Source organism: Neopelma chrysocephalum, unplaced genomic scaffold (assembly GCF_003984885.1).
Source record: "Neopelma chrysocephalum unplaced genomic scaffold, ASM398488v2 Primary Assembly neopelma1_104, whole genome shotgun sequence".
NCBI lineage: Eukaryota > Metazoa > Chordata > Aves > Passeriformes > Pipridae > Neopelma > Neopelma chrysocephalum.
The window spans coordinates 1,224,840-1,241,060 of NW_020897768.1; the positions used below are offsets into that span (position 1 = coordinate 1,224,840).

At 33.8% G+C, this 16,221-nt stretch overlaps 1 protein-coding gene across 2 annotated transcripts in view; it reads right to left on the minus strand.

Annotated features, from left to right (window-relative positions):
* The window catches only part of COL21A1 (collagen type XXI alpha 1 chain), a 98,722-nt gene that overhangs the window by 51,277 nt on the left and 31,224 nt on the right, over positions 1-16,221 (minus strand). For both annotated transcript variants that reach the window (XM_027696055.1, XM_027696054.1), the window contains exons 4-10: positions 12,706-12,874; positions 12,356-12,572; positions 10,321-10,494; positions 9,290-9,367; positions 6,927-6,935; positions 5,722-5,805; positions 3,382-3,444 (exon numbers count right to left, since the gene is read on the minus strand). In XM_027696055.1, coding sequence (XP_027551856.1) covers positions 3,382-3,444; positions 5,722-5,805; positions 6,927-6,935; positions 9,290-9,367; positions 10,321-10,494; positions 12,356-12,572; positions 12,706-12,874 — 794 coding nt within the window. The remainder of the gene's footprint in view (positions 1-3,381; positions 3,445-5,721; positions 5,806-6,926; positions 6,936-9,289; positions 9,368-10,320; positions 10,495-12,355; positions 12,573-12,705; positions 12,875-16,221) is intronic.

Sequence of the window (16,221 nt, forward strand, 5' to 3'; positions counted from 1 at the left end):
CAATTAAGAAATCATTGAAAATTAGTTATGTTTATGTTCACCTTCCCAAATATTACAGCAAATAATTTTACTGGGAAACACCAGGTGAATAATTATGTTCTGGTAAGATTGAGGATATTAACAGGAATTGTTTTGAATTTTTCTGGACTAAAACCAACTTTACATATCAGAACAATCTAGCCAGCCCAAAACCAATAAACTAAATTTTCTTTGATGTTTTACCTAAAAAACCAGTTACATATAGTAATACAAATGCATGCCTAAAACCTTTCTCAGAGGAAGTCAACATTTTGTTAACTAGTTATACTGTTCAAAGAAAATGAATACCAGACAGGCAAACTGGAATAACTTTAGAGTAGAAAATAAAAATGCGTTTGGGAACAGAAAAGACTGATTTTGCAGGAAAAGTTTTTCACTCAAAAGCCACTTGATTAAACAAGACTGACTACACAAGTACCTGTAAGCCTATGGTGCTGTCTGAATTAAGAGCTTGCTTCTCAGAGTTCCCCAGGTGATACAGCTAAAAAGATTCATATGAGCACAGTTTCCTCAAACAATAAAAATCACTGACAGCCCAGAAAACATACAAGTCATATTAGCAAATACCTAAGTAAAACAGAAAGAGAGTGAGGAATCTGTTTTCACGCACAGTGTATCTAAAGGGTCTCCCACCATTCACAGCTAAAAGCTTGCCTGGAAAGCACTCAATAATCTACTGTAAGGAACAATAATGTACTGGCCAGACCTGCAGATGATCTAATAGTTTTGTAATTATGTCTTTACAATGAACAAGTGGAAAAACTGCAGCTGATATTTCAAAACATTACTTAGTTAATAATGCTATAGGATTTAGCTGTAAGCATTTCAAATAACATATGAACTTCAGCAAAGGGGTAAAATTTCTCCTTTAGTGGGGCTTTTTGATTCTCATTCTGAGATACTTTTGGTAATCTTTTTTATGTTCAGAGAATGCCCATCTATGCAAATTATGACTCACTCACAGGAAAAAGAAGCCATAACTGCCAGTTTACAAAGTTACAGAAAGTCTAGAGTATCAATTTATTTCTCCTTCATGATTCATGCTGTTACAAATTTCAGTGCATATGGGAAAACATACAGCATTGAAGTAGAAACCTATCCATAAAAGTATGAAAGAGTCGTAACAAATTGTTTCTAGAACAATGCTATTGCAGCTGACTAGATGCTTCAAAAACAAAGTCTTAGTCTATTTTTTAAAAGAGAGAAGGGAAACTGGCATTTCCCTACCAATACCCAGTGCATTCTGCCTTCATTAAAGCTTACATGATATCATTTTGTCAGAATATCAGACTTAGCTGGATTAAAGACAGCTCTGCTATGATTATCAATACTGCAAATCTCCTTCCAGAAATCAGCATAGTCAAACTGTGATGGACACCTTCTCCCATGCAACTCCAGGTTCAAACAGTCTGTATACCTGTCTTCTGAAGGAGATCAGAACTGCTCTTCATAAGATTAAGCACCACCAACTATCAACTGAAAACTTATTCTGATTAAATCCACTTCCCCATCTTAGAATACATTAAAACCTGTATGTTCAGGATTGTTTAGAACCAAAATGTAGGATTTTAAAGCACTGATAATTTCAATTCAGATTGTCTTCTCTAATTCTAGTTTTAAAAAACTCTGAAGGTAACAGCTATCAAAAGTTGTTTAAGACCAAAGTAAAAGTATAAAAATGTTTTTATATCACAGGAAAAATAAGGATCTTTGCTTGTGGAACTACTGAAAAATTCATGTACTCAATTCTCATCTGGGCCATCATGGTCAGGTTTCAATATAATGTCTCGTATTTTAAACAGGGAATTATTCAGTTTTAGAAACAATTCCATTTTTTGTTTTCAGTGCCTATTTTCCTGTCAAATTAGCTCTGCTTACAAATGGAATCATCACAATTAAATTAAACAGATGCCATCCCTAAGAAAAGGCCAACACATAACTAAGGAACAAAACAGAATAAATGTGAACATTTTATAGGGTACAGCATGGAGTTTTTTCTTTGTAACTGGTAATACTTATTACCCTGACAAGACAACATATCCAAGTAAGTATCAGTCTCCACTGTTTAAGTGGCATAGAAATGAATGTACTACTAGTATGAAAAACTCTTAACAAAAATTGAATGTTAGCTGCTTTTGTGAAGCCATCAAAGTTGGTGGGTAGTGCCTTGTTAGTAGGAATAACGTGCTAAAGTACTAGAATTGATAAACAAGGGCAGATTTGGTAAAGACTTGTCAATAGTACAGTATCATCATTAATCTTTCCAATCTAAGCAGAGAAATTATTCTATTTTCAGAAGTAATTTTTTAAATGATCCCAAACTTTTTTCCTTTTCCTTTATTTTTTTTATATAATTAAAATAGCTTCTAACGGATAGTAAACAACATTCTTAGAAAAGGAATGATTAGTCAAGTCTCCTGGCTTTTGACCTGCCTTCTCTTAACACACCAGAGGCACGTGCATATCACCACTGTGATGATACAGACTGCAGGCTGCTAACGAACCTGTAGTCGACATAGAAGTTTAGCTGTCAATATCTTAGAGGCTTTCTGTTAGATTCAGAGACCTAACATATTTTTGAAATAAACCTTAGGCTACTTTTACATATTTGTTTGCTTCTATTAAAATTTTATTACAACAAACAATTTTAACCTTGAAGACCAGACAAGCCAACACCAAATCTGTCATTTTTATTTTAGGGACATATGTCATTCATCTACTTTTTCCAGTCTTTACCATCCTAGTATCATAGTAATGGAATGACAATTTAAAAAGTAAAATCTAGGGTAGGAGAAATATAAGTATTTTTATATGTTTTTATACATTTTATTATGTATGTTTTAACATATAATGTTCAGAATTGAAAAACAGCTATATTTGTAACATTTTTCATTTATATCTACATATTTTGATGGACTACTTGATGTAGCCTACAAAGAAACTAAACATAGCAAGCTTAAACATGAGTAGCAATCCCTAAGAAAAAATCAGATAGGATTTTAGCTGCCCTGAAGTGCTTTCTAATGAACCAGTTCTTAAGGAGTAAAGACTGAAGGTGATAAGTGGGGCAAAACTATGCAAAGACCAACAGGAGCACTCATAGCCTGTTCTCTGATTTAGAGCAGTGCCTAACTCATATTTACAATACTTTAGCTTGAAACAAAAATAATATGATTAACATATTCATAGAACTCCTACATGCAGATAGCACTTAAGTGACATTCACAGTTTCAAAGAATGAAGACAAAATCATCTAAATCTGAAAATCTGGTATCCCTGGTACATGTTTTTTCTCCTGTTAATTTTACATTTGCAATATATGACTAAGTTTTTAGTACTCACAGGCTTACCATCTGGACCAGGTTGACCAGGGTAACCATGATTTCCAGGCTGCCCAGGGTCACCCTATGGAGAAGCAATATGTTAACACACAAAATATATGAAAGAGCACTGCAAAATTAGCACAGAGCAACCTTAACCCTACAACATTCCACAAAACAACCCCAGATACCTGCTATTGTGAAAGAGAACTGATGTTGTAACCCTTCTCTGGGAGAATTTCCCCCAGGACTTGGAGAAGTGAGCCCACACAGTTACAACACAAGTTTGACCCATCATCTCAAATGCTTTCAAGCTTTTTAACATTTTAATCAACAGAAATAAAAACAATTTTCATCAAATGGATGAAACAATCTTTATTAAAATCTCGTTAATCAAGTAGTTCTACTCTGAAGAAAACTCCCATTTGCTTTGTCTGAGTCTAATTCTTAAAACAAAAGCACTGGAAAGGCAGGTGCCAGGACTAAAACCTGCTAAATAATATAAACTTCTCCCCACACACTTATGGCTGTCTAAAAAAAATAGGGATTTTTAGATTTCTTCTTAAAAGTCCTTTGCAACTATTTTTATAAACTTTGCTATGAGCATGTTAAAGAAAAAAAGTTGGATCCTCAGAATTCATGTCTATGGTGAGAAAGCAGGAACTTCGTATTCAATATATCCTCCTAGAGTATTGACTTTCTCAGTCTATTTTACTAACAGTCTTGACATGAGCTCAGCAAAATCCATTAAGATTTGATCTACTAAAACGCTTTTCTTCTACAGGGGTGTTAAGCAGGTACTGATGTCTTCAGCCTGAACCATCAACAGGTTGCAAGTCAGTTATAGCTGCAGAATTGTTATAAACAGGGAGGACATTAGAAAGGAAACAGGAAACTAGCTTTCAATGTGACTGTGAAAAAACTTATTTTCACATATAAACCACAGAAATGTAACGCTGAACTAAATAGGAAAGGATATAGAATAATGTCCCTTTAAAAATGACTAACAGTTACTGTTTGCTAAATTAATAATAGGTTACCTAGAATTATTGCGATCCAAATTAAGAAGTCCACGTTTGGGATTTGATCAATAATAAATTTGCTTTCAAATATACTATTTAAATGAGGAAATTTTATGCTTTAACTTGAAAAGCTTAAAATATCAGTTACATTTTTTTTAATGGTTTTGATTTCATTACTTTTATTGTAGCCCATTAATATCACAAACACAGAAATAAAGTTTAAATTTATATGGTTTCCAGAGTTCAGTATTCAAAAGTTAAGAAATATCATAACTAAGATAACTTTTTCAATCTTAAATTGGCTTCCTTTTTACTCTTTCTGCAGCCTTCTGGGTTAGGCAGCATCTTGTCACCTGTATTATTCAGTTATCCCAAAAAAAAGTATTATACTGCAATTCTGTTGAAAGATTGCACATGAAGCAGCAGTCTAAAAAAAATTGTATAGGTTACCCTAATTCTGACATTTCATACTCCTTCATACTTTACAGGAAGTAGTTTTCAATTTTTTAAAATGATAAATACTTTATTCTCTCTCTCTCTCTCTTTCTCAAATACGCTAAAAAGAAAAAAGGTAAAAAACCACAAAAATTCTATTACATGAAATAATAATTATGATCCCCATATTGTGGATTCCAATTCCCTCATCAGAAACCTTTACCACTGTAACAATAAGCCTTTTGACTTGAGTTAGCTGCAGCATACTGTAACCTCTTATACAATGAGAGTAGAGGGATTTTTATTCATTTGCTTAATGAAAGACAAGTGGTCTGGGGTTTTCTTGTCTACACTTGTAAGTAACTCTGTAAGCACTGCTTAGCACAGTTATTGAGAAAGGTAGTACAGCAAAATACAAGGGATTTAAGTTTGCCATGTTAGACATTTGCAACTCCAGTCTGGTTCTCATTTTAGCTCTTCAGCACTGAAGGGACGTCATCAGAACAGCTGAGGTGGAAGTCTCCCAGTAAGCATCTAGTTCATTCTTTTACAAAGAAGGAAAAAAACCCTCCCAATAAAAAGACTTTTTTTAGCAAATCATTTCATTCTCAAACAACTAACAGTGCAACATCATTAGCTGAAGAGTAGCAAAGAAACACAATTTTGCATCCATGAACATTTTCCTTAAAAAATAGAAGATATATTTGTTTTATTAGGAGTTATGGCAGCAAAACCTGTCCTTGAGGATCCTAATCACTATATCCATGCACTAGAAGACAGAACTAGGAGAATTTGTCCCTACTTTTTCAATCTGCCTAATTATGACTGGCCAACAAAAGATCTGAAAATAAATAAAATTTAAAAAAAAAAAATATTGCGCTCAACAAGACAGAATAAAGACTTACTTTGGGGCCTGGAGGTCCTTGCTTTCCCGGTGGGCATATGCAGGGGGCAGGTGTTGAGCCTACATCACTAGGACCATTCATGCACTACCAAGAGTTAAACCAGCCATCAATACATATGCCAAAAGCATTCAACAAACATATCATAACATTATATGAAGCTGATTTTCCTTAGGTTGGCTTTAATTTAGGTCCTGGCTTTCACTCCTTTGTTCAGCTGGAACTTCTGTTTATCTGAATATTGCCCTCCAACTAATTTTCATGCATGATTTCACTATTTTATCCAGAATAAAAACAAACAACAAAAAAGTACCAATACTGGGCTGATACCTCTAACTTTGTTTTGGTTTTTTTCACAAATATTTTGTCATATAGTTTGATAATTTTAAATCTTGCAACATGAAAAACTCTTCTCCTAAACCAACTTACATTAATAATTTTAAGTGTGATCAATTATCAAATATAACCCAAAATACAGGTACATCTGTACTAAATCTATATGTGGAAGTAAGACTCACTGAATTCTTTTTCACCCAGGAAGTTCTTAGAGCTATGGGAAGGCAAAAATTTAAGAATCCAAGCTACAAAAATGCAGATTTTTATTATCTAAAACACTTTCCATAACATTTTACTCATATTTTCTAAAATAAGGAAGATTTTTTTACACAATGTTCTCTGAATGGAATTCTTTCCTGGGGTCAAACGATTGATCAAAACACAAATCCACACTTTCCTTGCAATGGTACCAATTGGAATTACAAGGAAGGCTAAGGAAAAGACAGATCCACACTTTCCTTGCAATGGTACCAATTGGAATTACAAGGAAGGTTAAGGAAACTACCTATATTAAGCCTTCCGACAAGCTCCTGTTCAGGGAGCTCCCATGAGCACGATGGGGGTAACAGCTACCTGACTGTGCGTATCCCCATCCCTTGGCAACAGTATCCAGTCCTGCAAATAGGAGCAACTGAATCGAACTGAGAAAAAAAACAGGCCACTTATTCTGATAAACATGCATTTCTTCAGAAAAATTATTTTGAATTTATCTACTGATGAGAGTTCAATTAATGGAAATCCAGCACTTTTAAGATTAGCAAACCTCTGCTCCCTTTTGAAAACAAAGTGTATATTACCTAGAATAATAAGAAGCTTATATAAAGTCAAATACTACCTTAAACTGAGTTTGAGTAGTTTAGGATCGAGCCTACCTCTCCATTCTGAAACAAGAACAAACACAGTTTAAGAGCACAGGAATAGTTGTAAAAAGCAAAATCCATTAATTTTGGATTAATAACACTATCAAATCCAATCATAACTTTAAGGCTGTAACTACCAAGATATTCTAATTCAAATTTTTAGACTTTCTCAGACTTATGTGCAGTTGCTATCAACACATATGAAATAGTTTTAGCTCATTTTGTTGTTAAGCTCAAAAGGAGATAACAGTAGCAATATTTAAAAGCAATGACAAAATTAGAATTAATACTAAACCATGTCAATATTGACAAAATCAATGTCTACATTTGGGTCAAATCTCTTACCAAGAGTAACTTCTCATCAAAAAACTCCTCTGCTTATTCATTTATGTCAGAGAATGCACCAAAATATTTCTGCAATCTCTGATCTCTGCCTGAATTCACATCTGGGAAAACACAGAGCAGCACAGGGGCAAGGCTGGCTTTTTCTTGCTGTCCTGCATAACTACATTAGACTTTGCTATCAACTGATATTTTTTTTTTCAGTATCTGAAACACCACGGAACAATCCATCCCCAAGCATTCCAGCATAGCAAGCACAAAATTCTCTGGCTTAATGGTTTAGTAGCTACCAGTAGCTGCACCATTACAGGAATTTTCTAATGCATGTAAACACCACAGATTTCCTACACACTCTGTGGAGAGAGACAGCTTCTTATGTACTCAATTTTCCGCATAAGGAACCTCTAGAGAAGGTCATCTTTCTCCACAGATCATAAAGGAGCTTAAAATTACTATGCAGCCAGGTATCTCCAGGAAAGGGGATGAATTTGGGCTGTAAGTAGTACATACAGCCTCTGCTTATTTCAGCAGCTCTGACACAACCACACCGATAGAATACAACCACAAAGTGCATATTCCTCCTTGGAGATCATGCAACATTTTTATTTTCTGAAAAAGCCCAGAATTTCATGGGTGAAGTCCAAATTCAACTAAAAACAATAGCAAGTGAAACTAAAATGTCAAAAATCAAATTTTTGGCTTGGACTTCTGGCCAAATAGCAGAGAATGTAAGATTTGACAGACTTTTTAGCACTTGCTTTCTTTATGCAAAATATTTTTCATTTGTTTACTTGTCATATCCTACTTTCAATTTGTAAAGAACAAAAAGAGATGTGGTGCAGTTAACTAGCCAAATACTCTATTTTGTTCAAGATTGAAAGCTAATTTTACAAAAGCGTTCCTGAAACCATTAGTTCTTGACCTACACAGTCAGATTTCAGAATAGCTAATAATCCAGCCACCTACTTGTTGCTTAATTGAAAGTTGTGAGCTTTTTCAAAAATAACTTTAATAAGGATGTTGACTGCAATAGACACACTGGTCCCAAATGAAAAGAAGAAAAACAGACTAGCTGGCAGTCTGTGCCAGTCTGGAAAAAAAATAAAATCTGGATGCTGAAGATTCCACAGTTCTATTGTCAAACCAGCAAAATGGTCCTGATACTAAATCAAATCATGACATGAAGAATACAGGCCTACACAGTAAGACACTGGTGGCTGATAATCTTTAGCATAGTTTGTTTTAGACACTAAACAAAGGAGAATATTTATACATGCAGAAGGAATCTGCATGTATAGATCAATCTCCTGCTTTTGAGATGGAAACTGAATTCTTAAATCCGGCTCCAACTGTCAGACATGAACAGTTTCCAAAGCTGTTTGCATGTTTAACATTTTATTACATTATTAACTGTAAGTAAGAGGACAAAGAGAGGGTCAATGGACCCCCATAAGTTTCCTAATTGTGTACATAAATTATAAAATCCTGAATGGAATTTTATTTTGTCTTATTCACACCATACTTCTGGAAATCTTGGAAACATTTCAGATAGCAGGATATTTATGGTAGACCTCAGCATAGATATTTCTGACAGGAGAAAGTGATTTAGAAATACAGGTTTTTCAGTTATGTACCAAAATTTCAGAGTCTAAATGACCTGACAAGTAGCAAAAAGTATATCAGATAAGTTAAAAAGTCGTATTTAACGAATTTTACACTACTGTGACATAGAAGTTTTATTAACATATAATGTTTAAAATCTGAAATTTTAACAAAAGATCCTGAGATTCTTCTACACTGGTGTCAAATTTACACCATCAAATATCTAAATTAAAAAAACTTTTTAAATGCTTTATGAAAAATAAGGCTGAAAACAGAGAAGGTTTGTGTCACTTGATATTGCACAGGTAACAACCATGTGTTTGCACCAGATGAAACAATGTAGTACTACTTATTTTAAGACTTCATTAAGTCAGCTTTAAACAGCAATTTGTAAAAACAACCGAGCAGTCCTCTTCATCTATCATACTCACAAATCCTGGGATCTCACAGACTGTTTCTCTAGTATTTTGCTCTGGGTCACAGTAGATTCGCAGTTTTTGTATATCAAACTATGATTCAAAACATAAAGACTCTTTAGAGCTCTGTGCATTCACTACAGTTAAAAATCAATTAAAGGCATAGAAATATTTTTAGTCAGGCAACTCACAGTGATTAATACGCACAACCAATTAAACATACTATAACAGAATTATTTAAAGCAAAATAATCAATCCAAGATTTTTGTTTCTAAAATAACAGAAATCACTGCCCTTAATCCTTTGCAATAAATCCAAACGTACGCAGCATGAACTACAGTGGCTGCCAGTATCATTGCAGAAACAAATCACAAGTGCAGGCAAAACCAACCTTTTTCTTTTTTTACCTTAACAACCTAGGATGATGCTCCTGCACTGACCTGCCTGTACTAGATGCAGGATTAGTAAATTCTGGTGAAGCATTAGAAGCATCTCTGATGCTTAAAAGAATTTCATTTAGAGTTTAGCATACAACTTAAATCTTTAAAAAGCAACCAATAAAAACACTGGCATGAGGTAAACAAAAGTTCGTGCCATTCTGCTTTGCTGCTATATTCCAAAAACATGAAATCTCTGTCAGTTTTTCTATTGTGATTGCAAAGTGAGGAGAACGAAACCTCATCAAAATTTTGTTTTCTCCCTCTTTTACGAGCATAACCCATATACTGATGGAAGGAAAGCACAGAGGAAATTCCCTGCTTTCAGACAGCGTTTCCCAAATTCAGGCAACCACGTTGCGTCAATTTTGACCACAAATGCCCCTTGAAATCAGTGAGACCATTGAGCACTCATCACAGAGGATACATCAGTTGTGCTGAGCCCTCATGGCCATTTTTGTTCTCTCTTTAAGTAGTAGAATTTTGTATAATAAATTTCAGTCTACTGTAAATTAGAAGAGTAAGCTCAAGGAAACAGAAGACGCCAATGTAATATTAATCTACAGTGGAACTACTGGATTATTGATCGTAGTTTTAGCATATGCTTACCTGTACTGTTTCCTCCTTTCCAGAATACTTTCCTATTTGGGTTAGGCCACTGATGTAAATACCTAAAACAGGATGTAATGGCTTTGTTTCAATTTCTTGGCCATCTATATACAAAGTTACAGAGTCTTCTGTTACTAAGAGACGAATTTGATGCCAGCCTCCATCAAACAAAATCTAAGGAAAACAAAGAAAACAGAATTGTTTTAAACAAAATGTCTCCAATTTAAATAACAATAAAACTGCATTTGAATACTTAAACTACTGTTGGTGGTTGAGATGATCAATGTTACAGGTTTTACATACAAATAATCGTAAACTGTATAGGCAAAAAAGTATTGCCAAGTAATATTGTAATTGAGATGATAATTAGTAATAATAAATCTCTATTTCAAAATTATTTTATAACTCATATAGATCTCTTTAGTCTATAATCTTGAACATGACCAAACCTGTATTTGTTCAAAATATGCAGCCTGAAGCCTTTTTTTTCAGCAGTGGTATAATAACCCTTCAGATCACAAACCATGGTGAAAACAAACTGGCAATTGAAAGTTTTTCACCTTAATCTCTTATGAAAAAAAAGATGACATGGCAGAAAGGATCACAATATTGCAATGAATAAACCAGACATTATTCTACAAAACCTCAGGTTTCTAAAGCTTGAAAATCAAACAAATTACATAATTCTACAAGTAATAGAAAGTGAGAGATACCTTTAAAGCATTTATCTCACGGAGCTTAGAAATAAAATTCAACATGGGAAGGAACATCTTCTTCCTGAGCCTATCTATTAATTTCAAAAACAATCTAGCTCTTTAACCTAGCCTAGCCTAGATGCTAAATTGCACAGAGATTAATCCCACACTAAATTGGTATAAGAGTAAACTGAAACATGCATCTTTCATTAAGTAATACATCTTTGTTACCTTTTTTAGACATAAAGAGAAATTAAGCTTATTTCACTTAATAGTAATAAATCCAATAAAAGTACCTCTGTTTCTATTTTATTTTCTTACGCAGATTGTTTTTTATTTATTTACAATGGCTCTCATTACAAGATAAAACAAACAACAGAATATATAACCTCTCCATTTTCCAGTTAAAGAGATAAATTATCATAAAGGTTTATTAAATAAAAAGGTTAATTAAGAGCATATTGACATTTATATTGTGCTTAGAGACATACAGCTCTAAAAAAGGCATGAAATTATTGTTTTCCATAATAGCAGTGCAAGCACAGAGAAACACAAAAGAAAAAAACCCACAAAAGTTGTGTTTTCCTGGTGACGTTCATGGATACCTGGGACTGAAAGAATACAACTGATTTGTCACTGTAGCTCCCAGAAACATTTAAATATGAATTTTTTGATTGACTTGAAACTGAATTTTTTAACAATTTCCAGTAAGTCAAGTTTAACACAGGTTCTTAAAAAATAATAAAATTTATTTCCCTCTACTAACAATTATAATAAAGTAGAGGAAAATTGGAAAGAAAAAAGCAAAAATTCTCCATCCAATAACAGAACAATAAAATATCTCTCCATAGGAAAAGCTTAGCAATTAAGACCTATTCCTTGGATAGGAGTCCTTCCTTCACAGAAGACTTATATTTGAAATTCCTTCAGCCTGACTTAGAGTAGGGATTCAAATGTAGGCCCCCGCTTCCCAGGAAAGTTGAACCCATTCGGTCATGAAGCGCTCCAGCGGTAAATCTTTCCCACTCTTTGTCTGCTGAATCTGTTCACTTAAATAATACTACCTGTGGCAGGAATGGTAATCTCTGGGCTGCATATATTCCTATACTGCTATAAATGCACGAGTAGAGACATTCAGTCTCTATCCCTCTGTCTCATCTGCAACCAAGACAATCTTTCTTACAAGATTTGAATACTTCACTGGAAATCATTGAAGAAAGACTGAAAGAGAACCTTCAGATTACACTAGAAAACAATACAACTGGTTTGGATGAAGGGGGAATAATGGAATAATGTGTATTTAAATAAGTATTCCACTATGAAGATAACATACTCCTTACCTTTACATGAGGTGCAGCAAAAGTAAGAACTTGGGTGCCATTTATTAAACTTGTTGTAGTGAATGATATTGTTTTCTCTGCTCCGTTAATAGTGACTGATATCTGTGGTCTCTTATCCAGACTTAGAATTCTCCACAAATCCCATGTCTTTTTTACTTTAAATCTTTGAGTGGAAACAAACACATAAGATGGAGGAAGACCTTCTGGAAACACGTTCCTAAATAAGGAAGAAGAGGGGAAAAAACAAAACAGTACTTGAATATTCATATAAATCTTAATATAACTCTCTCTCACTTAAAGCAAAAAAAAAAATTTACTAAGTATAGAAGTGTATTTATGAATTTCAATACCTTGTCAATTCTGAGAGGTCAACACGTGATGTTACTTCATAAGCTTTTGCATTAGTTGTTGGTATTTGAATTCTCTTTTTAACCTTTTTCTTCACACCTAATCCTACAAGAATGTCAAATCCTTTTTCATCTCGAGCTGATACTGGAATTCTTGTTGGACAAACAGATTCTGCAAAGTAATAAATGCAAGGATAGTTCAAAATATGATTTAAAACTTCCAAAAAGTAAGCTACAACCTAACTAATTTTTTATATCTGCCTTTCAAGAAATAAACAGAGAACTGAGAACTGTCAGTTAAGTACAACATGAGAGAAGTCATACACAGAATTCTCAGGGACTTGAAGCAAGAATACTAAGATGTATTTTACTGCAATTACATTCACATACTATTTTGAATTGTCACTAATTGTAGTTCATTGGTATTACAATATCTGGCTAATAAAAATATTGAATTTAATTTCTAAAATTAAACAGTTTCAAAATGCTATAAAATTATAGATGCTGATTTCCACAGTGCACTAATAATTTGGATTCAGCATTCCTCCCAACTATAAAACCAGTTGGAAAATGGACAAAGGTAAAATTATCTACAACTGATTTTTTCATCTTCTTTAACACGAAATAGACTCTGAGCTATTTTGTCTGTTACACTGAAATCTGCTGGAAGCTATTCTCACTGGACAAACAGTGCGTGATACATTTTCTGTGGAAATTTAAGTTAACTGCATGTTATCTCTGGTTAATTCTCTTTACACAAAAACATTACTAGGCAGTGGACCTAAGTTGTCTCAAAAAAAAGAAAAAAGAAAAAAGAAAAAGAGATAAGAGAGTGAAATTTAATGCTACAGCATACATTGTGTTAGAATTACAAACTGATTAAAAACTTTTAGTTTTATTAAAATTATGCTAAACTAGTTATAATAAATACATTTTCTTTATTCATTTCCCATTGTTTCTTCAGAAAAGCATTAGTTCATAGACAGGGAAGAGGTTAGGAATACATTCCAAAGAAGGGCTGGAGAGTTCTCTCATCTCTATGTGGACCAGCTATGGGCTGGAAAAGTCATGTCCCTATGCCAGGGAATTATTAACTCAAAGGTCTAGACTGTTGCTTTTATAATACGAGTAACGCTTCATGACTTCCCTTTCCAACCAATCCAAGGGCACTCAAAAGATACCCCATTCTGGTGGGTGAGGCACGATATATAAACTCAAAGAAAATTCAGCTAATTGCCTGTACACCTATGGTGGGAAAAGACAATCCATTCTAAGAAGACATGTCACAGGTACTTGGGGCAGCAGCAAGAAGCCACTTAAACTCTCCTTAGTTTTCTTTTCCTCCCGACAGCAAAATGACACCTGACTCCCAAATTAAAAATATGTTATCTCTCTGTTCTACAAGAAAGAATTGCAAGAAATCTTCCTACATTTTGGAAATTAAAATGTCTACCTCCTGAATGCTTCCAAAAAAAAAAAGGAAATACAAAGTCCAACACAACTTTCCTTCTCACTCTTCTCAAAACACAGATGCAGGATTTAAGTCAACATACTTATGATATTAAGTAAGAGTAATAACACTACTTTTTTTCAGGTTTCTTCAACTGTGCATTGTTATCATGAAAATATTCCTAAACATTTACTTCAAAGCCGAAAACCGGTCATATCAGATTACAGATAATCATATACATATACATTGACAAGAAAATGAACACAAGTGTCTCTTACCAGTTACAGTACTAGAAATAGGTGTAAAATCAAAAACTAAATGCAGAAATAGGATTACTTTATGTGAGAGGGCCATCATTATGGATCAATGCCAAAGTAACTGTTCCAAACCAACACAAAACAAGTTAAGCATGTGTAAAATTACACATTAAGAAAATATTCTTTCTTTCTGATGGCATATTGAAGAATTACATAAAAAATTCCCAGTCAGGTAGACATTTTTGAGTCTTCTGGACCATTTTCTGGCAAGGCTATTTTGATAACTAACTGAGCCATTATACAGGATACAGAAATCAATGGCAAAATTAAGAACTGTCTTCCGTGGAAAATGGGGTTGTATTTCTAGTCCATAGTACCAGCCACATTAACTCTTGAGCCTATTCTGAAATTTTGTTGCCTTTTAGTATTTTTACAATTATTTTCCTTGCTAAAGCATGAAATAACTTTTTGAGGTTAACTCCCAGTATCTACCACAAAGGAACTTTTCTCTGCATTCTCCAGACATACTTTCTGAGGTCTGCACTGTTTTCTTTTAAATGCACTCCTGACAAACAATCTTTTCTTTTTTCTTTTTTTGCTATAGAATATTGATACTACAGGAACATTCAACTTTCAGAATAAATATTAAATATTCCTTAAATATTTGGGCATGTTTAGCAGGTCTTTTCACCCTACAGGTACCCTAAAACAAACACTAGAGGTAAAAGGCACACTCCCAGCCAAATCCACAAGCCCATTCCTAATAGCAATGCTTGCTACAAGAACCAGCAAACCTCAGCCTCCTTTGTCCAGAAAGGAGATATTGTCCCTGTAGTCTTACAGTAGTCTTACATCTATGTTCATATTATAATGAATTTTAAGATGCCATAGAGTAAAAGCTAGCTTTCTTTTAGACATTTAAACAAAGACCATGAAGAGAGAATTGCAAAATTTTCAGGTAGCTTCACGTGGTTGATTGCAGACAAATCATTGCCGCTTGGCCCTCGCGGAACTTGCTCTCCCACAGTCAAAGTGAATCATAACAACATGATAATCAGTAAATAAAAAAATGAATAAAGTCATTCACAACTCAGTATAAAATTTCCAGTTTACTAGTCTTGCAGTTCACTTGCTAAAGACACTGTGGTTAGAAATGAAGCTGCCAAGTGTGAGAGAGGCATCTCAGTGCTAATGTGAGGGAAGTGCGTGACATCGGGGGAAGAAGCAAAGGGTCACTTCAAGTGAAACAGTAAGTACACGTACAAGTAGTACAAGTAGTCAACATTCACAGATTACTGTGAAATATTGCAGCTGAATTTTAAAGGATACAAGCTAACTTAATTCTGAAATTTGATTAAATATAATGTCACTTCTAAACTTTATTTAAAGAAAGTATTGTCTTTATTTAGGGAAATTTCTCTCTGCATGAAGCTCTATTAAAGAATTTAGCTGCACTTAGCTAATTTTTGGACTGATCACCTTATTACATCAGCTGCAAGGAATTATTATGATTTCATTTGATGTATCAAGAAATAAACACTAATATCCTCAACAAAAGTATCACCATATTTTTTCAATGAAGTCCATACTCAAAGTGAGAGCAAACAAAAAATATTTTTCTCTTACTAAGTGTGGAAATATGATAGAACTGAAATAGAACTTGCATCAATTCTTGATAATAAAACATATACAAAATAACACTGATATAATAGAGTCTGAGTGATACATTTTAGAAGCAATTTGCTATTTTTTTTATATATACGGGAAAGCCATTGTTTTACAAAATTAACAGAAAACTCAATGCAGTAATGC